We start from the raw sequence: 24,469 nt of genomic DNA, 5'->3' as shown, positions 1-24,469 counted from the left end.
GTAAAATTGGGATGATAATGGAAGCATCTGCCTCATGAAGAACATATGTAAAACTCTTTACAAATTTTCAAGCACCATATAAATATTAGTATTATTGTTACTCATGTGGTTTTACCATAAAACTTTTTAGAAATCCACTGCTTAATGATAGTTTTACCATTGATTTTTAAAAAGCCATTGCGCCTTTTGCTGAACCTAAAGTAACCAGTTTGAAATTCAGATCCAACTATGGTAGAGGTTAAATGTCAGAATTTCAAGCCATTTTTAAAATTGTGCTTTATGTCTAGAATCCCTTTTATGAAAGTATAAGTTGCTGTTCCTAATTGAATCAGTTTTACTCTTTGAAAGATATAGTAAGTAGTGAAGCATTTTGCAAATTAAAATGTGTAGATCAAGGCAATTGAAATCCAGAGGGAGAGAGAGATTACCTCACCAAGAGCTATACTTGTCACATGAACGGCATCTTTCTGAGCAGCTCAGATTACTGATTAATCTGACTTCCTCTCTAGTTTTCTTATGAGAGGTACATGAGAAGAGTTACTTTTAATTTTGGAAGTGAGAACATTGACATTTTGAGAAGAAAAGCCAAGATTGAAATTCTAAATTGACTTCTACCATTCACACGGCCCAATTCTCTACCCATATTCCTTCCACCTTTCTTAAACTTTGTAAGAGTTGAGAGAGGATTCCTGAACCTTCACTAGTAGGGAAGCTAACACCGACCACTGTCATATATTCTTCTGATAGAAGGGGAGGGTCCATCCTAGTAACTTTCTTTGTTTCTTTATTTAAACTGATAGTGTTCTACAATAAAACCATTCAGGAAAGAAATTCCCAACCTTTTTGAATATCAAAGAACACTAATCCTGATATATAATTAGTAGTTGTTCAATTAGCATAAAATAGTATAAATAGTATAAAAATACTTAAATGACAAATCTTTTAAATGAATTTGTATTTTTCTAATCACAGTAGGATCTATATACATTTGAAAAATGATACATATATTGCAATATCTTTGGCAGATAGAGGTTATTTTGGTTTATTTGTAGATTTGCGAATGGATTCTTGGAACTCCTTTCAATAACTTCAAGGTTGGAACCACTAATACAGAGCATATGTATTTATAGAGATGATAATCAGTAGTTAAAAGGTGGTATTTGAAATAACCAAATTTGTCCCTAAATTATCTAGCTTATCTTTACTCAAAATCTCAAGCCACAATGGAAAAAGGGTAGGCTATGGGAGGAAGAGAAATATTTTACTGCTTATGTTATCTTTGAAACTGTTTCTTTAGGTAGAAAGAGTGGCATTTCTCCTAAAAAGTCGAAATATATGACTCCAATGCAACAGAAACTAAATGAAGTGTACGAAGCTGTAAAGAACTACACAGATAAGCGAGGCCGTCGGCTCAGCGCCATCTTCCTGAGGCTCCCCTCCAGGTCAGAGCTGCCAGACTACTATCTGACTATCAAAAAGCCTGTGGACATGGAAAAAATCAGAAGTCACATGATGGCTAACAAGTACCAAGACATTGACTCCATGGTGGAAGACTTTGTCATGATGTTCAATAATGCTTGCACATACAATGAGCCTGAATCACTGATTTACAAAGACGCCTTAGTCCTGCATAAGGTCTTGCTTGAAACTCGAAGGGACATAGAAGGAGATGAGGACTCTCATGTTCCTAATGTGACTCTACTTATCCAGGAGCTTATTCACAATCTTTTTGTCTCTGTAATGAGCCATCAGGATGATGAGGGAAGGTGCTACAGTGACTCCTTAGCTGAAATCCCTTCTGTGGATCCTAGTTTCCCAAACAAACCCCCTCTGACTTTTGACATAATTAGGAAGAATGTTGAAAATAATCGCTACCGCAGGCTGGACTTATTTCAAGAACAGATGTTCGATGTGCTAGAAAGGGCAAGAAGAATGAATCGGTAAGTTAGACTATTTTGTTTGGGAAGCAAATAAGTTTTATTCAGAGGGCAACAAAATGTTCTTCATTTGTATAACTTTGTTTCACATTCTTTAGAGGGTTAAAAGTTATGGCACCCACAATCTAATGATGTAATGGAGGGATTCTTTTCTGAATCTCCAGTTTTAAAAGCTAGAGGGCAACTGATTTCTCAGGGGAAAAAAGAGGAAGAACAGAGTTCATATCTCTTATGATAAAAAGACAGTTAAAAATCAAAAAAAAAAGCATTAAGGAGAAATATTTGTATTGGAGCTAAAATAAAGTCATTTTACAAAATTTTTTTTAAAGATTCACCAAACACAAATCTAAGAATACATCCCATAGATGATATTAATTGAACACAATTAATTGAAAAGGATGTAGTGCCTGCTATTTGCCAGACACTATGTTGGGTACTAGAAATATGGGTACAAAGGATGAAATAGTTTTTGTTTTCAATGAGCTTACATTCTAATGGAGACAAGTACTTATAAAATCTATGCAACATAAATGTCAAGCTTATAAATACAAATATCTGTATGGTGGTTTGGGAGGGTGGGCACTAACAATTGAGAGAATCAGAAAAGACTTAGTGAAGAAAATAGTGCTTCAGCTGCATTTTAAAGGAAGAACTCTGAAAAGTCAAAGTCCAGAGGCATGGGTATTGTCCTTGGGTAATAAACAGAGACAAGGCCAGTCTGTCCAGATCACAAAGTGTGGGTGGCAGGGTAATGTCCAGTTAGTCTGGAAAGAAGCTAACAGTGTAAGAATGTATCTTAAGCTTTAATGCAATATTCTCAAAAAAAAATTGTAGTCTTTTCAACTTTAAAAGATTTGACATTTCCACAAATTTTTCAAAGAGCTAAGGTTAGTATATTTCATATTGACATGAGTTCATCAAATGTTATAAATGAAGCAATAAATATAAGACTTAAGGATCTTTTAGAAGTCATTACCAAGTATCATTTCCAATATCTAGAGGTCATGTGATATATCTTCTAATTCTCTGTGAAGCTTTGATTAAGGCCCTTATCCAGTCTCATAACTGTTGAATGTCTGTGAGTCATAAATTAAAGTTTCTCAAACTTACAAAAAGTTTGGGAAATGAATTAATACTTTGGATATAAAAAAATCTCTTATCTAGAATAAATTATTAAAAAACTCTGTTGGTATTGAAACTTCTTTAGTAAGCTAATCTGTTGAAGCCCATTCTAAGAGAATACTTTTAAATGCATTATACAAAATACAAAAAGTTAGAAAGGACACCAATTATTTTGAAATACAGTTATCAAAATATTTTTTTAAAAACATTCATAATGTTTTGGTGCCATGCCCAAAGGACTATAAAATCATGCCTACCTTTTGACCTAACAATATCATTACTTGACATGTTCCCAAAGGAGATTAAAATGGAGGGGAGGGAGAATTAAATTGAAGGGAAGATCTATCTGTACAAAAATATTCATGGTAGCTCTTTTCTCAGGGCCAAGAATTAGGAGTTGAGGGGATGCCCACCAATTAAGGAATAACTGAATAAATTGTGATTTTTGTGGTTATTATGGAATACTATCATTCTATGGGAAATGATGAGCAGTACGCTCTTGGAAAGACTTGGAAAGCTATTCATGAGGTCATGCAAAGTGAAATATACTGTGTACAAAGAAATAGCAATGCTGCGGGATGAACAGCTGTGAATGACTTTGCTATTTTCAGCAGTACAGTAATCCAAAACTACTCTGAAGGACTTAGTGAAAAATGTTATCCAAACCTAGAGAAGGAACTGTGCCTGAATACAGATTGAAGCATATTTTATTTTTCTTGAGGGTTGGGTTTTTTGGTTGGTTGGTTGGTTTTTGGAGAGAGGAGGAGATCTATGTTTTCTTTCACAACATGACTTATGGAAATGTTTTGCATGACTTCTCACTGGGTGGGGGGGGTAGAAAGGGAGAGAATCTGGAACTCAAAGTTTTAAAAACAAAAGTTTTTTAAATTGCTTTACATAAAATATTAGAAACAAGTTTACAGACCTCAGATTAGGAGTCTGGGTCTAGAATAAGAGGCCAGATCAAATAAAATGAAATTTGATAGAGATAAAATGTTGAAGTACTTCAATTTTAAAAATCAACTGTACAAATACTAAGTGAAAGAGGTAGAGTAAATAAAGAGTTCAGCATTAAGTCTTTGGTATAATGGAAAGATTGCTAGACCTAGAGTCAAGAGGCCTTGGGTTGAAATCCTGTTTGTGACATCTACCAGCTGTCTAATAATGGCCAGACTCCTCACCTTCCCTATGTTTAAGTTCCCTCCTCTATAAAATGGAGGTAACATCAGGTCACCTTCCTCACTAACTTATTTATCTCAAATGAGATCATGTCCTCTACAATAGATATCGGTGTCATCAGCAGCAGCAGCAGCAACAGGAATAATGACAATCAGAAAAGCCAATCTGTTTGTAGGCTCTTGTAAGAAGCGTAAAATCATGAAAACCAAAGTTGGTGAGGACCTTAGAGCCTTAGTTAGACCTGCCCAACATGCCCTGTGACAGATCCAACAAGTTCTGTTCCGTTAAGGGAGAACCCAGCAGCTTTTGAGGCAGCCCATTCAATGGTTCAGTGAGATCACCAGATCGTTTTTCATGTGAACTCTTGTCTATCCATAGCACACCAAGTCTTTCTTGTGCAGTTGATTTTTTGAACCCAAGTATGGACTTAACATTTAAGTTAAAGGACTTACCCAAAGTCACACAGCTGATAAGCAGAGCCAAGAGTCAGATCTAGAACTCAAGACTGTCAGTTGAAGATCCTTTCATGTATTCTATGTGATTCCTTAGCATACTTGAAGGGTAAAAAAAAAAAAAAAAAGATAGTTGGTAAAGATCTAAAGTTCATTAAATTCTTAACCTTTTTGGAGGTTATAAACCCGTTGGGCAGTCAGTATGGTGAAATCTGTGGACCTCTTCAGAATAATGATTTTAAAAACATTAAAACAAAATATATCAGAATTTTAAAGGAAAATGATTACATTGAAATGATTATCCAGATAATTGTTTTAAAGCTCACAAACCGAAATTTAAGAACCCCTATACTAAAAGTTACTTTGATGTTGTAATTATTACTTTCTTTGAATAATGAGCTGTTATATAGAAAAGAAAATGAATTTTCAAAATAGAATTGGCTGTTTAGTAGGAGGAGTAATGATGATGGTTGTGGCAACAGCTAACATTTATTATCTCATTTTATCCTGACAATAACCAGAGAGATGGGTGCTGTTGTTATTCCTATTTATAGATGAGGGGACTGAGCCAGGCAGAGGTTAGGTGCCTTGCTTGGAGTCTCAGATAGGACTTGAATACTTCTCTCCCTGTGAACAAGGCTAGTGAGCTGCTTGGTAAAGATTGTGTAGAGGGGGTTCCTCTGTAGGTGTATCTTGGACTACATGACTGGAGAATTCAGAGGCGTCCCTGAGACTATAGTGGGCCTCTCGTAGCACTTGCAGAGACTTTCAGTACATTAGATCTTAGTAAGAGTTTGATGGTGGTGGTTTAGAGGGAGGCTGCCCTTCCTGAGCTGCTGAGGAGCTACAGCTTGCCCGAGATTGACAGTCTGGGCCACACAGGAGCAGTGATAGGTCTGCTGATGAAGAGCCGAGAGGTGTCAGGCAGAATTTGAACCCAGGTCTTCCTCTGGATAATTTAACCTTGGCCTGTGGGTTGGAACCAGAGGGAGCTTGAAGGTTTTGTGGGCTCCCTTTTATGGATGGATTTCAGAATAGCCTTGAACTCTCAAAAATGCTGTTTTTCTCATTTTATTTGTAATCTCATTATGAGGCAGCTAGATGGTGCAGTGGATAAAGCACAAGACCTGAGTTTAAATCCAGACTCAGATAGCTAAGTGACCCTGGACAAATTATTTAACCTCTGTCTACCTCAGTTCTCTCATCTTAAAGTCAGAAGTAATAATAATTATGTCTAACTTTAAGAGTTGTGAGGATAAAATGAGATATTTGTATATTACTTTGCAAACTATAAAGTACTTTTTAAATGCTGGTTATTTTCCTCATTATTATTTTTTTACTCCTTTATTCTAAGAAGAGTTTCATAGGCTTCACCAAATTGCCAGGGAAATACAAGGAGAGTTAAGAGCCTTGGATCTCATCTAGTTCATATATTTTACAAAGAAACTGAAGCTCAGATTTCCTACTGGGACAAACTTGTTAGTAGTCCCAGAAGTTCCTACCCCTAATTTCAAGGGTCCTGGCCCGGTAGATTTCCTTACCTGGTGGGGTCTGGGTTCGTTGCTGCTTACACTTAGACACAGAGACCACCATGTGGCTTCTCTGCATCTCCTAAATTGTCACCCACAGGAAGCCACCTTGTTTTTGTTCAGAGAGGTTTTCATTGCAGAAACTTTGCTTACCAACTCCCCTACATCTCAAATTGTACAATAAATGACATGACTGTTTTTAAGGACAAGAAATCCACAGGCTATTTGAATCTGACAAAACTAGGACAGATTCTTTAGATGGGAGAAAGGAAAAGAGGGAATCATGTCAGTCGTGTGGTACAGTATTAGAAGAATTGTAAAGACATACTTTGAGGCATCCTTTTTTAGATAGTTTGTTTCTGTCTTGGTTTATCTTCCTTATTGCTCGTCTAGTTGGTAAATTCTTCATCTCTCACTCTCTATATACCTGATTTCATCCCATCCCCTGACAGTAACTACACACAGCAAGCATTCCATGGATGTTCTTGGGCAGACAGGGAAATGATTCAGAACTCAACAAAGTAGCCTTGTGATTCAATTAGAAAATTAATTTCCAAGAACAAAAAGTTTTAAAAGATGACTATTAAAACAAAGGATTTGACCCTTTTTGGTTCATTACATTGCAGTGGAGATATTTGAATAAGTTGCTGGACAGTATTTCATAAAAATGCAAGAGTGACTTTGAGAAGGAAGCTTTGCCTTTTTCATTACTTTTAAAGAAAATTCATAGTATTTCTACTTGAATTATAGTATCAAACATTTGGCCACTTTTCACCTTCATCTGCTGGCTCTGCTTCTAAATAAGTAGTAAATAAGGAATAAATATTCCATTCTTTTAGAGTTCTACAGCCAAGTAAGACCTGTGTGATACACAGGGACAAGAGAAGTATGGCAAAGACCTTGAAAAATTCATAATTTCTTTCCTTAGATTATCTGCTTCCTTTGATAAGGTTTTCCCATAAATTAACCAGAATGATTGCCTTAGAATAGAATCAGGTCTTTTACTTTTACCTTTTTATTCTACCTTTGCCTTCAATATGAAAAAAAAAAAAAAAAAAACAACCATTTTCCACAGAAAAAGTTAGCCTGTTCTACTCACGTTCTTTTAAACATTAATTTATTACCTGGTGCCATTTACACCAAGAAAGCTTCTTTACCACCCCCACACATAAAGAGTTCTATAGTCAATGAATATACAAATGACCTTTAACTTAAAATTGCATACTATTTACCTGCAGTTATCCATTCAGTGTTTTCAATAACTAGTTTTCAGAATACCCAAAATATGCTTCAGAGTTGAGTCCATTGGTATTATATGTATCCATAACACTTTTCCAGGAAAACATAGCTCTCAGTATTTCTGAGAATGATGACTACTTCTGTACCCAGAAAAGATTGTGCTTAGACATCTTTCAAGAAAAACTCCAAGTTCTTTGCCACACTGTTCCATTTATTCTAAAAAGACAGTTTTAAGTTTCAACTAATAGCTTCATAGAAGTTTTATTCTTTAAATTCCTTTGATTAGAGGCACTTGTGACCTGTTACGTACATTACTGCCATTTCTCTCCCAAAAATAGCACTGCCAAAGCTAATAAAAACAAGCTTTCCTTCCCCTCTCTAGAGCCTACCTTCAAGCTCCCTTCACGATGACAGGGAGAGACAAAAATGACCTCCTATCTTGACAAAATGATTACATGATAGAATATGTGATTGACACCTAGCTTCTTGGATACTTTTCAGGCCCCAGTGTTCAAAATTCATTTATGTTCTTACCAGCCAGCTAATTTCTGCATGAGGAACTGGTGCTCATTTCTGTATGAGAAAACATTGAGCTGGAGGTTACTTAGTCGTGTTGTACTGAAGTAGGATTGTGAATCAGGACCCCCAGGTCTGGACCTGTCCTGATACTTATTGGTGATAACAACCATGGACCAGGCCACTTAATCTTTCTGAACCTCACTTTCCTGACACAGTCTCCTGGTTGTCCAGAAACATTTTTCATAACAACAATGAAACGAAAATGAAAACTGGTATTTGGAAATAAAATTGATGGTGATGCCCTTTTTTAAAGTTCTATAATTATTTTGGGAATCTCTTCCAATTACTAGTGTTATAACTCACATCTTTGAATATTGTGTCCCACTAACCCACCCAGCCAGTGCTCCAATAAGGTAAGTTGAAAAGGCACAAGTTCACTTTGACATCTGCTCCCTAATTAAGAAGTATTTTTTTAAGAGTTACAGAACCTATGCTAGCCCATCTGTGACAATTACGTAAAATTTAGTAGTATATGCCCTGTGTTGCAAACATTTATATGCTGACTTTGGTGCATTTGCATGTACCAAAAGCCCTTCAAACCTTATAACAAAACCTTATAATGATGAAAATGTAATTTCCTATTGAACGTTTGAATTTGAATATTCCTTTCAACTTGAGAAGCATATGTCATAGGTAATATGAAGTAGATACACAACATTACAAATAGTAATTAAACAAGTAAAAGCCTTTTTTTTATTGATAACTTAGAAATTTATCCACATTATTCCTTTGTACCTGAATTGTATTCAGTATCACTCACAACAAATGCTCATTTTAATGCTATATGACACATATGAGAAGAGATAGGAAAGGAAGAGTAATGATAATAATTCAATTGAAAATGTACCCTGTGTCCTTCCAGGACAGATTCAGAAATATATGAAGATGCAGTAGAACTTCAACAATTCTTCATTAAAATCCGTGATGAGCTCTGCAAGAATGGAGAGATCCTTCTCTCACCAGCACTCAGTTATACAACAAAGCATCTCCATAATGATGTGGAGAAAGAGAAAAAGGAAAAATTACCAAAAGAAATAGAGGAAGATAAACTTAAACGGGAAGAAGAAAAAAGAGGTGAGTTTCTTTTCTTTCTTTTTTTTTTTTTTTAAAGTGACCAAGAAAGTTGGTGCTTATTTTTGCTTCTATGTCAAAGTATCCTGAATTTGTAAATGAAGAATCATAATTTAAACTATTGTCTCCTACAACAGAGGTCATTAAGAGGATTGTGTGCATCCTTATCACCATGAGATTTCTTCATAGGGCTTGAAAAGTTTGGAAAGATGCCTTTTCTGGCTTCTCGAAAGAAGAAGATAAAGTTCACAAAAGAGCTTAGAACTTCTTAATTTGTTGACTGACAAGCAGATAAGAATCTGACAAGCAAGGAGGCATTTTATACAATCATTCTTAGTAAGGCTTCTTCAAAATAGGCTCATCGTATGCAATCTTGTATTTCTTCCAAGACACATACTTGAATTTGAGTTGCTTTTCTAATTTTTAAAAAATGAGACAGAAACTTATTCATTGCAAACTAGAAAAAAAATCATTTTACTGAATATTTATTATAAAGAATTCTGTTACAGCCATGTCAATAAGAGCTTGCTACCATCTGCCAGGATTTGTAACCATTTAAGGGCTAAGGAGTTTTTTTGGTCGGACTTGCAATCATTACAGACGGATTTGTGCTATAGTCAATTTGCAATATTTTTTCTATGATAGAATCATGAGTTAGCATAAATAATTGGAATGTACAAATTTCCTTCTATCTCATTACTTCAGTCTTTCCATCAAAATAACTTACTTGGTCAAAGAGCAAAACTTTGTTTCTTGAAGTTAATTCCTTCCCCTTGCTCCAGCATAGCCTTTGATGAAAATTCTAATGTAAAGTTTCAGGAGGAGAAGTTTGGAGCCTAGACTATCAGCACTTGAACAGTGGAGTTGACTGTGTCTATTCAAAAGGTTCAGCTACAACTATAGTTCAATCATGAGACTTAGAGTCAGATAAAGCTGTCGTCTGTCCTGCTTCAGACATTTACTACTCGTGTGAACCTGAACAAGTCACTATCTTTCTCAGTTTCCTTATCTATAATATGTGGGTAATACCTTCCTCACAGAATTGTTGTGAAGATCAAAAGAATCAACATGTTAAGGCTTTTCAAAAGTTAAAGCACTATTTCAATGCTATTTATCATCATATCATTGTTTATCATTATCACCATTATCATTGCTAGTATTTAGGAAAAGGGAACTAAATTTCTGAGAGCATTCTGTTCATTGTCACAAATCGCACTTTTATAACCTCATAGAACATCTGAGAGTTGCTTTGGCCAAAAAATTCATCCCTCTCCAGCCTAACTGGTGGCACACCTCTGTTAACTTAAACTGATTTTCAGATGGCAGATGGTTCCATAATCATGGCCTTTTCAGTTTGGTCTAGCATCCTTCTGTTCCACTAAAGTCTCTTTTGCCAGTCCAGGGTCACATCCATACCATATGAGGCACTAGAGAAGGACTTCAGTAAAGGTAGTCCATAGCTAACCTTGGGAAAATTTTATTTGTCATTTATCATTCAAATTGTCTTCATGGCTGCCACCTAGTATACCCTCATTCCAAGTACATAAAATTAGGTCATCACCTCACAGTCTTAGAGCTAGAAAGAGACCCTGACATGATCCAGTTGGACCTTTTCATTTTCCAGGACTCTAAACCCCAGAGAGGCCAGATAGCTTGTTCTGTAAGTACCATAGCCAAGATTAGAACCTCGGCCCTCTGATTTCAAATGCAGGGCCTCTTCTGTGTAATTTAAATTAAGCTGAGAATATTTTTTTTCCATCCAGAAAGTATCCTTAAAATTATTCTGAATGTTTGCATTGATTATCATTGCTTACCAAAAAACTTTTGTGTAAATTCCAACAGTAGATCCAGAGAGTATACTAGATGGTTTTTCACAGGTGGACTGTGGAGTTTGAATGTTGTAGAGTTGATTGAATAGATTATCTGATGGAATAATGAACCCTTTTTTAAAGAAACAAAATATTTGGAGTATTGCAGACTTTCTTGTGTACCTTAAAATAAATCAGTGCATAATTTAGTCATAAATGAGCTTATGGATTTTTGTGTTTTTCTTTTATGAAAAGGTCATGTTCAATAGCTATTTATTTATTTATTTTATTATAGTTTTGTTTTTGTTTTTTTTTACAGGATATATGCATGGGTAATTTTTCAGCATTGACCCTTGCAAAACCTTTTGTTCCAATTTTCCCTTCTTCCCCCCTCCTCCCAAGATGGCAGGTAGACCAATACATATTAAATATGTTAAATACAATATATGTATACATATCCATATAATTACTTTGCTGCACAAGAAAAATCGGACTTTGAAATAATGTACAATTAACCAGTGAAGGAAATCAAAAATGCAGGGGAACAAAAACAGAGGGATTGGAAATGCTATGTAATGGTTCACACTCATTTCCCAGAATTCTTTCGCTGGGTATAGCTGGTGCTATTCATTATTGAACAAATGGAACTGATTTGGTTCATCTCATTGTTGAAGAGGGCCACGTCCATCAGAATTGATCATCATATAATATTGTTGTTGAAATATATAATGATCTCCTGGTCCTGTTCATTTCCCTCATCAGCATCAATAGCTACCTACTAGAGCTGTATTTAAACATTAAATGAAGATATAAAATTTGGTTGACATGATCCTTGCTTACAAGAAATTCAACAGATACAAGGATAACTATAGTGCAAAATAATGCATGTCCATAGACAAGCATTTATTAAGGGCATGTTATGTGCCAGGTACTGTGCTAAGTGCTACAGATAACAAAGAAAGGCAAAAGGTAGTCTCTTCTCAGGCACTCTACATTATAATGGGGAGACAATATGCAAACATCTAAGTATGAACAAACTATATACAGAATAAACTGGAAATAACCAATAGAGAGAAAAAATTAGAATTAAGGAGGAGCAGGAAATGCCTTAAAGGAAGCCAGGGAAGTTAGGACATGGATGTTCTAAGTGTGAAGGGTAGCTGATAAAAAGGCAGAGAGTTGAGAGACAGTGTCTTGTGCATGAAACAGCCTGTGTCACTGGGATGCTCAACCAAGATGTTATATTTGATCCTAGAATTGATAAGAAGCCACTGGAGTTTCTTGAATAAAGAAGTGGTCAGATCTATCTTATCTTTAGGAGGACTAACCAAAGGGTCATTGGAATAGTCCTGATATAGGACCTGCAATAGTAAGGTGCCAGTGTCGGAGGAAAGAAGGTAGACTAAAAAGAGATCAAGAGGTGCTCCCAGGGTGAGATCAACAGGTCTTGACAACAGATTGGCTTGGATGTGGGAGGGGAGGGGAATGAAAGAGAAAACACTTAGATTGAGAGCCGGGATGATTGGGAGCCACAGCAGTGGGGAAGTTTGGAAGAGGGGAGGGTTTGGGGAGTTCATATAGAGTTATTGAGGTCCAACAGGCAAGTAGAGATGCAAATTTAGAGGTTAGCAGAGGGGTTAGGGCTGGATAAGTAGATTTGGGAATCATAACTATGATCATTGAATCCATGAAAATTGATGAGATCATCAAATGAGATAGTATAGAAAAAAAGAGGGCCCAGGACACTCACCATTAGGGGGCTTGACATGGAGAAAGAGGCCGTAATGGATGCTGAGGAGAAGCAGTCAGGTAGGAGAAAAATCAGGGTAGAGCAGTATCACAAAAACCTAAAGAAAGATCAGGGAGAAGAAAGTCATCAGCAGTGTCAGAGGTGAAGAGGTCAAGAAGGGGAAAGTATAATTTGGCATTTAAGAAATAATAGTAACTTTAGAGGCAACAGTTTGATTTGAATGCCAAGGACAGAAACAGAGTTGTAGAGCGTTAAGATAGTGAAAGGAAAGGAAATGTTATAGAAAGCCTTCTTGAGAAAGTTTGCTATGAAAGGGAAGGGGCCCATAGAATAATCAAAGAGCCATGTTTTTAAGCAAGTAGGGAAGGAAGCAAACATTTGATAGAGAAAGAGAGAGACTGAAGATATGAGAGAGGGGGTAGTCTGCTGGAGAAGATGAAATGGAATAAGATCACTTGTGCCTCGAGAGGGGTTCATCCATGGCAGGGAGAGTCATGTCTTCCTTGAGACATAGATAAGGGAAGAGAAAAGTTATAGAAGGCCATTAACTGATGGGAGATGGCAAGAAGGGGAGGAGCTCTTCATGAATGGCCTTGTTTTTTTCAGTGAAATATGAAGTTCTTAGCTGAAAGGTAGGAAGAAGTAGAGGCAGTGTGAAGTTTGAGAAGGGATTGAAAGCCACAATGATGAATGGGAGAGTCAGTTAGGGAAGGACTGCCCTGAAGTCATGAGGGCCCAGTTGATATTATGTAACATAAAGTTGTTGTGGACCCAGTTAGGGCAGGGTGTTTTTTTGTTTTGTTTTGTTTTGTTTTTTTCCCTTTTAAAAAATATTGTTTAAGGTCTACAAAAACAGAATATTACTAAATAGGGAGATCAAAGGACTCATAGACTTTTGAGTTCGGCTTTTAAAACCAAGAAACATTCAGAGAATAACTACAATAGCCTATTATAAAGACAATATTTAAAAGGCAGTAAATCTCAGATAAGTTTATAAGACAGATTTAGAATCTGAACAATAAAGCATTTATTGAGTTAGGGCTTGGCTCTTCAACATTTTTTCGTCCTTCTACTATTTGGCTTCAGTAAACTGTTTAATATAATGAGAAATAAGAGATTTTTTTTCATGAAGAAAACTTTGTTCAGTACATAAATTTTTCTGGTTTCTTAATTTTGTTAGATGTTTATCAGAATAGTCAAATAATTTAAGATTGTAGATTTTGTTTCTTGGCAACTAAGTTTTAGTTTCAGTATACTGTTGTTGAAAGAGCCACTTATGTTGAGCTGCTTCTTTGAGAGTGAGGCAGAAAAATCCTGATTCACAGAGATAACTGGTTATAAATACAATTAAAATTTTGTGATTATGTTTAGTAAAAATGGAATGTTTTTTAAGAACATGCCCCCAAATTTCTAGAAAACAATATTGTAGAAATTAGGCAGGGACTAATATTTCATACCATATATCAAGATATGTGCTCAAAATGAGTGTGTGATCTAGACATAAAGGGTGATATGATCAAATTAGGGGAACATGAAAAATTTTTTTCTGTCAAATCTATAATTAAGGGACTATTTTACAATTAATCAAGAGATTCAGAAGATCATGGGAGGTAAAATGGGTTGTTGGGGTTTTTTGTTTGTTTTTTGCAAGGTGAAAATATTTTTTTATAATAATAGATTTTTATTTTTCAAAATACCTGCAAAGATAATTCTCAACATTCACCCTTGCAAAACCTTGTGTTCCAAATTTTTCTCCCTTCGTCTTTCCCTTCAACCTCCCCCAAACAGCAAGCAATCCAATATAGGTTAAACATGAGCAACTCTTTTAAACATTTTCACATTTATCATGGTGCACCAAAAAAAAAATAATAATAATAAAAATAAAAAGGGGAAAAAAAGATATGAAGGGGGGGGGGGAAGCAAGCAGACAACAAGAAGAAAGATGAAAATACTGTTGTGATCCACAACAATCCTCTTTCTCTGGGTGTGATGAGATTAGGGTTCCTAGTGGTCAGGGAGTTAAATGATGATGTTAATAGCAGGTTTGAAGTTCAGCGCAAGATAGGGAGTTGTGGGAACCCCCTTCTGGCAGCACAGAAGTCCTTCATAAAGGAATTTACAAATCCAAAAAGCTAAACTGATAAAAAGAAGTTTATTTTAGCATTGGGAAATCAGCCTTTGCTATGCATGAATAGAAGCCTGAATTCCTTAGTGGCAAAGTCCTTGCAGAGAGATATAAAGTCTTGTTAGGGAAATAGGTGAGGGAGATAAAAAGAAGGTAACACTGAAAGAGAATATTATTTCAGCAGGCAGAGGTTTCCTTGGCATAACATGGCATGGCATGGCATGTTAGGTCCTCCCAAAGGAGTGAGTTTAAAATTGGCCCTTTTTATTGTTAAGATTATTATTATCCTGGGTGCTAAGTCAGTTGTCTGGTACTTAACAATTCTCTAGCTCAGAGTTCACACCTTTAAAGGAGTTTACACCTTTAAAGAAGTTTGCTCATTGGTTCTGTAAGGAGTACCCACAAGCCCATTCTCTGGGAGGATATAAGGAGCCAACATTGAGTGGGGAACTCAGTCTGGATTAGGTCAAGAAGAAGACTTCCCAGGAGAACTTCAGAGAAGCTCGAGGAGATTCAGAGGGAGGATTCAGTGGATTCCCAGCAAGTCCAGCAGATTCACAAGTCTAAAGGAAAAGGCTGCTCATGGATTTCCGGGAGATTCACATCTAGGATTGAATTCTAGGAAACCCACAATCCCACACTCTCAGAAGCAGAGTCTGATTCCCACACTCGGAGATTCAGAGTCAAGATTTCATTCCCACATCTACCTTCATTCTGGCTGGAGGCTTTGGATTCAGAGGGAGCTGGAGACGGAAGCTGGCAGGAGACATTATTACAGGAAAAGATTCAAGACTTTGAAGGACACAATATTGGATCTGGACTTTAACTCCTGGCTGCATTTTGGGATTATTGAACTGAAATTAAAACTAAAGCTGGCTCCAGAACCTCCTCCAAGGGAATGATTACGATTAGGATGTAGAGAAACCGGACTTTATAATAGAAGCCTTAGCTACAAGCTGAGGCCTGCTCCCAATGGAAACTGGTAGGTGGAGTTTGAGCTGGAATTGAATAGAATTGAATGAGTCTCTTTAATTCATTGGGATGCTTAATCAGTAGCAGGTGTTATCAGTGGAGATGGTACAGTCTCTCAGGATCTTTTACAGAGGCTAGGATTCATGGAGAATCTGTCCTTCAAGGAGTTTTAGAGTTTCAGGGCTCCCTTCAAGTGCATGTGGCTCTTTCTTTCACAAGTCCATGTGAATTGGCCTGAATCACTTCACTGTAGCTACCACTACTAGGTCTGTGCCTCAAAAAGATTTTTTAAAAACCCATATGTACAAAAATATTTATAGCAGCTCTTTTTGGCAGTGGAAAAGAATTGGAAATTGAAGAGATGCCTATCAGTTGGTAAATGGCCAAACAAGTTGGATATATGTTTATGATTGAATACTATTATGCTGTAAGAAGTGATAATGGGAATGACTTTAGAAAAACCTGGAAAAACTTACATGAAACCCATGCAAAGTAAAATAAGCAGAAGCAGGAGAACAGTCTACACAGTAACAGATGTATTATAATATTGGTCAAGGCTTAGCTCTTCTGATCAACACATTGATCCACTTCCAAAGAGAAAATAGATACACTCTTAAGTGCAGATTGAAGCTTTTTTTTTTTTTTTTTTTTTTTTTTTTTTTTTTTTTCCACTTCATTTTTCTTGCTTTCATAGGTGGAGGTGGGGGAAGGGGATTACCAACATAGCCAAGGTGAAAATGTTTTACATAATGGCATATGTATAGTGAATATCATTTCTTGCCTTCTGAATGGGTAGGGAAAGGAGGGAGAGAATATGGAACTGAAAACGCCTTTACTTAGCAACTGACATCCCAACGTTTCTTCACCCTCCTCTCCTCCAAGAAAAGGGAAATCCAAACCCCAAAGGATAAAAATCAGCCCTGACTGCTGTCAGTCTAGCAGTGCTGTGTTCTGCTGGGGACAGACAACAAAGAAACAAAAAGAGGAGGCCAAAACACCATTGAGTTGGAAGGTTGGGGGAAGATGTGGAGAAGGAACTATGCAGCACTCCACTAAACTTGAGGGAAAGTGTCCTCTAGGCTCTGAGAGAAAGCCCCAAATGAGCCAGATCTGTTCCTCCAAATCACAGAGCAGTGACTTATATTGACAAATTATGAATTGCCCAGAATGGGAGGAAGCTGAGACCCTTTGAGATCCAGAACCTAGGGAAACCACTATCAGAAGGGACAGAGTCAGAAAGTGAACAATAGGGAGAAATAGAGTGGAGGGAAAAAACAAATTACCGAAGAACTCATGAAGAAGAAAACTCAAGAAACCTTCAACAATAAATGATTAAATCAGTGAAGGAAGCAAAGTTAGATGAACATTAATAACAAAAGGAAATTTGGAATCCAAGTTTCATAAATGTATTTGAGCATCTATGAATAAAAACCACAAAACAGGGAAACAACACTTGATGAGACAGATGACCCTGTAGAATATAAGGTGAAAATAGACCCACAACTTGCTGTTCCTGGGTGATTTTAAAAAAGAAATGAGTATTTTAAGAGTAGAATTTAAGACCTGCACAGCAGAAATAATCAACAGAATAGAAAAAACTTGAATTTGCAATGATGAATCAAGAAACAAGAGAGGATGAAAATGTAAATACACAAAAGGAAGGTCTGTCTAGAAGAAACAAAAGGCAAAACATTTAAAGAAAATATGCTTCATTTTTAAAAGAAAAAAACATTGACTTCAAAGATAGGATGTGGAGAGAGAACTAAAGGATTATAAGTCAGAAGAACATAACAGGTCAAAAAACTTTATTACCATAATGCAAGAAATAATACAAAAAACTGCCTAGTACTCTCCATACAAAAAATGAAATACTAATAAAAAGAATCCATAGATTACCTCCCAAGAAAAACAAGGCTGCAAACTCCAAAACACATAATGTTTAAATTTAATAAATTCTGTAAGCAACTGGATGAAAAACCTTCAAATACAAAAGACAGGAGAATAAATAACACAAGATACCATTCATCTTGCCTTAGAAGAGGAGCTTCGGGGGGCTACCCATACTGAGAGTTTTTGGCCATGGATTCAATGGAGATTTTGAGGCAAATAGTGAAACTAGATGACCAGAAAAAGCCTAGGACTCTTTAGTAGACTGTATAAATAAAGATGAGAAGGAATGGAACTACATTATTTTTCACTGTCACCTTACATCTTTATGGGAGGAAAGCACAAGGGAATAAAATGCAATAAAATGACAGGAACTATTCTAGGGGAGGGTTCAGAATGGATATCTTGGAAGTTTTGATTCCATCAAGAATGCAGACAATAAGAAGGAACTACTTAAGCCTAAGAACCATGAACTGGAGAATGATGGAGGAGGGATAGTGAAGAGATTGAAAAAGGAAAATTAAATTTAAAAAACAACTAATTAAAAGGGAGAAGTAGAGAAAGTCTACTCCACTAAAATGGGGGGAAAGTAACTAGATAATACAGGAAGGAAAAAAAGAGCTAACAAGTAAAACCCCAAAGAGAAACAGGAAGCAGGGATTGGGAGGGGGAAAGAGGTAAAAATTAGGCATTATCCTTTCATTTGGAGAATGGCCGAATAAGTTATGGCATATGGATATAATGGAATATTACTGTTCTGTAAGAAATGATGAGCAACAAAAAGTTATCAAACTGTGCATACCCTTTGATCCAGCAGTATTACTACTGGGCTTATCTCCCAGAGAGATCTTAAAGAAGGGAAAGGGACCTGTTTGTGCAAGAATGTTTGTGGCAGCCCTCTTTGTAGTGGCCAGAAACTGGAAACTAAGTGGATGCTCATCAATTGAAGAATAGCTGAATAAATTGTGGTATATGAATATTATGGAATATTATTGTTTTGTAAGAAATGACCAACAGCATGATTTCAGAAAGGCCTGGAGAGACTTACATGAACTGATGCTGAGTGAAATGAGCAGGACCAGGAGATCATTATATACTTCAACAACAATACCATATGATGATCAATTCTGATGGACGTGTCCCTCTTCAACAATGAGGTGACTAAATCAGTTCCAATAGAGCAGTAATGAACTGAATCAGCTACACCCAGCGAAAGAACTCTGGGAGGTGACTATGAACCACTACATAGAATTCCCAATCCCTCTATTTTTGTCCACCTGCATTTTTTTATTTCCTTTGCAGGCTAATTGTACACTATTTCAAAGTCTGATCCTTTTTGTACAGCAAAATAACTGTATGGACATGTATACATATATTGGATTTAACATAAACTTTAACATATTTAACATGTATTGGTAAACCTGCCAGCTGGGGGAGGGGATGGGGGAAAGAGGGGAAAAGTTGGAACAAAAGGTTTTGCAATTGTTCATGCTGAAAAATTACCCATGTATATATCTTGTAAATAAAAAGCTATATAATTAAAAAAAAAAAAAAAGAAAAAGAAAGAAAGAAATGATGAGCAAGCCAGTTTCAGAAAAGCCTGGAAAGACTTACATGAACTGATGCTGAATGAAGTGAACAAAAGCAAGAGAACAATGTATGGAGGACAAGATTATGTGATGATGAACTGTGATGGTCTTGACTCATTTCAACAATGAGATAATTCGAAGCAATTCCAATAGACTTGTGATGCAAAGTGTCATCTGCATTCAGAGAGAGAACTATGGAGATTGAATGTGTATCAAAGTATAGTATCAATTTACTTTGTGTTTGTTTACTTGTTTTTCCCCCCTTTTGAGTTGATTTTTCTTGTGCAGCTTGACAAACATGGAAGGGAAAGGAAGTGAGGGAGGGAAAACAATTTGGAATACAAAGTTTTGCAAAGATAAATATTGAAAACTATCTTTGCATGTATTTGAAAAAATAAAATACAGTTAAAAAAAAAAGAATTGGGTATCCTAAAAGATTAAGCTAAAGTAGCTGAAGCTACGTAGAGATAAATGGAGGAAAATATAAATCCAACTCTAATAATTTTTAATGTGAGTAGATTAAATTATCAGATTTTCCATTTATTTTTAATATACACACATTGTTTTATGAATCATTTTGAGAGAGAAATTTTTTTTTTTAGGAAAAAGGGAAAAACCATGGGGAGGGAGAGAAAGAAACAGAAAAAAGTAGTGAACATGGCATGTGATGATTTACATTCAATCTCCATAGTACTTTGTGCATATGGCATTTTCTGACCAAGTCTGTTGAGATTGTTTTGGATCACTGAACCATTGAGAAGAACCAAGTCTTTCATAGTTGATCATTGTACATTCTTACTGTTATTGTATACAGTGTATTTCTGGTTCTGCTTGTTTCACTCAGCATCAGTTCATGTAAATTTTTTTAGGCCTTTCTAAAATCAGCTTATTCATCATTTTTTATAGAACAATATTATTCCATTAACTTCATATACCACAACCTATTCAGCCATTCCATCACAACTTATTCAGCCATTCCCCAATTGATGGACATCTACTCATTTTCCAATTCTTCCATAGAAAAAGTTGCTCTAAACATTTTTTGCACATATGGATCCTTTTCTGTCCTTTATGATTTCCTTGGGATACAAACCCAATAATGGCACTCCTGAATTAATCATGCCCTTTGGGCATGGTTCCAGGATGTTCTCCAGAATATTTGCTATGGAAATGGAAACCAGTTTATTATGCATTAAGTTTTTTTCAAAAAAACAAGAGTTGTAAACATACTATAACAAGGCAAAACAAATCTTAAAAATAGAAAAGATGGACAAACAAATCATATTATCCTGAAAGGAACCATTGACAAACCACTATTAATGCTAAATTTATAGAGTCCAAATGTCTTAGTATCCAAAGTCATAAAGGAAATGTTAATAGGTACAAGAATACACTGTAAGTGATAGGAGATTTCAATATTCCTTCCAATGTTAGGTGTCTTAACAGAAAGATGAAAGGGAAAACATAGAACAAAATAAATTGCTGGAATAACTAAAACTGAAAGACTTAATGGCATCTTCTATGGTGCTGCAAATGTGTGTGTGTATAATGTATGTGTGTATGTATGTATACACACATACTTTTCAGTATTATATGGAATTTTTACAAAAATTAAACTAAACATGTTATGGTACAAGTATTTGCAAATAGTTGTAAAAAGGCAGAAATAATAAATATATCCTTTATAGGCCATAGCACAATAAATATAGTCATTGGTTCAAGGACCACAAAGAAAGCTAAAAAAAAGATTTAACAATTTGGAAACTAGTATGGCAGAAATTAGGCATTAAACCACCCCTAACACCATATGCCAAGATGAGGTTGAAATGGGTTCACAATTTAGACATAAATAACGATATTATAAGCAAATTAGAAAAACAAAGGGTACTTTACCTCTCAGATCTGTGGAAAAAAGGAATCTACAGCCAAATAAGAACTGGAGTTCATAGAGACCATTATTGATCACAAAATAGAAAATTTTGATTACACCAAATTAAAAAGTTTCTGCACAAACAAAACTAATGCAAACAAGATTAGAAGGGAAGTAACAAATTGGGAAAACGTTTTTACAGTTAAAGGTTCTGATAAAGGCCTCATCTCCAAAATATACAGAGAATTGACTTTATAAGAAATCAAGCCATTCTCCAATTGATAAATGGTCAAAGGATATGAACAGACAATTTTCAGATAATGAAATTAAAACTATTTCCACTCATATGAAAGAGTGTTCCAAATCACTATTGATCAGAGAAATGCAAATTAAGATAACTCTGAGATATCATTACACACCTGTCAGATTGGCTAAGATGACAGGAACTAATAATGATGAATGTTGGAGGGGCTGTGGGAAAACTGGGACACTGATGCATTGTTGGTGGAGTTGTGAAAGAATCCAACCATTCTGGAGAGCAATCTGGAATTATGCCCAAAAAGTTATCAAAATGTGCATACCCTTTGACCCAGCCATACTACTACTGGGCTTATATCCCAAGGAAATACTAAAGAAGGGAAAGGGACCTGTATGTGCCAAAATGTTTGTGGCAGCCCTTTTCATAGTGGCTAGAAGCTGGAAGATGAATGGATGTCCATCAATTGGAGAATGGTTGGGTAAATTATGGTATATGAATGTTATGGAATATTATTGTTCTATAAGAAATGACCAACAGGAGAAATACAGAGAGGATTGGAAAGACTTGCATCAACTGATGCTAAGTGAAATGAGCAGAACCAGAAGATCATTACAGAATCAGCTACATCCAGAAAAGGAACACTGGGAAATGAGTGTGAACTGTTATTTTTACCTTCTGAATCCAATTCTTCCTGTGCAACAAGAAATTTGGTTCTACACACATATATTGTATCTAGAATATATTGTAATATATTTAACATGTATAAGACTGCCTGCCATCTGGGGGAGAGGGTGGGGGGAGGAAGGGAAAAAATCTGAACAGAAGTAAGTGCAAGGGATAATGTTATAAAAAATTACCCATGCATATGTACTGTCAAAAGAAAGTTATAATTATAAAATAAAATAAAAATTAAATTAAAAAAAAAAAGAACTGGAGTTCATTATTGGACGCAAAAGAGACAATTTTGATTATATTTAGTTTAAAAGTTTTTGTACAAACAAAACTAATGCAGACAAGATTAGAAGGGAAGCAATAAACTGAGAAATTTTTTTTTACATTCAAGTCCTGATAAAGGTCTTATTTCTAAAACGTAGAAAATTGACTCAAATTCTCTTATTAATAAATGGATATGAACAGACAATTTTCAAATGAAGAAATTGAAACCATTTCTAGTCTTTTGAAAAGGTGCTCTAAATCACTATCAATCAGAGAAATGCAAAATGAGACAACTCTGAGGTACCACTACATAACTCTCAAATTGGCTAAGAGATAGGAAAAGATGACAAATGTTGGAGGGGATGTGGGACACTGATACATTCTTGGTGGAATTGTGAATGGATCCAGTCATTCTGGAAACTAGTTTGGAACTATGCTTAAAAAGTTATCAAACTGTGTATACCCTTTGATTCAACTTTGTCTCTATTGGATCTGTATCCCAAAGAAATCTTAAAAGGAGGGAAAGGGATTCACGTGTGCAAAAATGTTTGTGGTAGCCTTTTTTGTAGTGGCAAGAAACTGGAAACTGAGTGGATGCCATCAGCTGGAGAATGGTTGAACAAGTTATGGTATATAAATGTTATGGAATATTATTGTTCTATAAGAAATAATCAGGAGGATGATTTCAGAAAGGCCTGGAGGGACTTAACATGAACTTATGCTAAGTGAAATGAGAAGGACCAGGAGATGATTGTACACAGCAACAATAAGATTATGTGATCAATTCTGGTGGACGTCGCCCTGAGATCATTCAGGCCAGTTCTAATATATAATGTTCTGATTGTCTCTCAATCGTAATCCTTCTCTGGGAGGAGGTTTCTGCCAAAATGTAACATCCTGTCATCTATCAATTATAATCCTTCTCTGGGAGAAGGTTTCTTTTCTGTATAATCTTTTCCTCTGTGAGCAGGTTTCTTGGGAGGCTTCTGGAGCCTCCAGCCAGAGCAAAGGTAGAATCTTGAATCATCCTCTTCCTGAATCCTGGCTCTTAATCTCCTTGAGCTTTCTGAAGTTTTCCTGGGAAGTCTTGTTCTTCTCCCAGTCTAGACTCTCTCTTCCAGACTGCTGTCCAAACTCAACGTCCCTGGAGGCAGCCTTGGTGGCTCCTTATATCCTCCCAGAGAATGGGCTTGTGGGTACTACAGGGGTTTGTGAGAACTACTTACAGCCAATGAATTTGCTCCTTTAAAGTATTCCTTCAAAGGTGTAGACTCCCTTAAAGATTTGAACTAAAGGTGTGAATTCTGAGCTAGAGAATTAAGTACCAACTTACTTAAGAACCTTACACTAATAGACTTGTGATAAAGAGAGCTATTTGCACTTAGAGAGAGGACTATGGGGACTGAATATGGATCACAACATAGCACTTTCACTGTTTTTGTTATTTGCTTGCATTTTATTTTCTTTCTCATTTTTTTCTTTTTGATTTGATTTTTCTTGTGCAGCAAAGTAATTGTATAAATATGTATGCATATGTTGGATTTAACATATTTTTTTCTTATGTTTAGCATAAATAACTTGCCATCTAGGGAAAGGGAGTGGGAATTGGAACACAAGGTTTAGCAAGGGTTAATGTTAAAAAATTATCTATGCATATGTTTTGAAAATAAAAAGCTTTAATTTTAAAAAAAGATTTATAATTTAATCTAAACAATAAGTGACTCAAAGAACAGAACATAGAATATTTATGTGAAAGAACATGATTGTGAAGAAACATCCAAACATTTCTGGGATGCAGCTAAAACTTCCTCCAAAAGATCATATCCCTTCAACACATACATTAACACACTTATTAACACATAGAAAAAAAGAGACAATTACTGAGTTGAGTATGCATTCAAAAACTTGAAAATCCAACAAATAAAAAATCTAAAATAAGCACAAAAGAAGAAATATTAAGAATTAGAGGGAAAATAGCTATCTAGAAACAAAAAAGTAGAAATCAAAACATTAAAAACAGATTCTTTGAAAAGACTAATTAATAAAATTGATAAACCTTTAGTTGATAAGACTGAATTGAAGAGAGCAGAAAATCAAATAAAATAACAAATGAGTAAGGTGAAGTCAAAACAAAATCTAAAGAAATAAAAAGAATATTTGGAATC

At 35.7% G+C, this 24,469-nt stretch overlaps 1 protein-coding gene across 47 annotated transcripts in view; it reads left to right on the top strand.

Moving 5' to 3' along the window:
• Positions 1–24,469, top strand: part of PBRM1 (polybromo 1) — a 124,194-nt gene that overhangs the window by 71,609 nt on the left and 28,116 nt on the right. For all 47 annotated transcript variants that reach the window (XM_074283493.1, XM_074283467.1, XM_074283475.1 and 44 more), the window contains 2 exons: positions 1,298–1,940; positions 8,900–9,111. In XM_074283493.1, the coding sequence (XP_074139594.1) occupies positions 1,298–1,940; positions 8,900–9,111 (855 nt within the window). The remainder of the gene's footprint in view (positions 1–1,297; positions 1,941–8,899; positions 9,112–24,469) is intronic.

Source organism: Sminthopsis crassicaudata, chromosome 1 (genome assembly GCF_048593235.1).
Source record: "Sminthopsis crassicaudata isolate SCR6 chromosome 1, ASM4859323v1, whole genome shotgun sequence".
NCBI lineage: Eukaryota > Metazoa > Chordata > Mammalia > Dasyuromorphia > Dasyuridae > Sminthopsis > Sminthopsis crassicaudata.
This window is presented reverse-complemented; position numbering and strand designations above follow the sequence as displayed.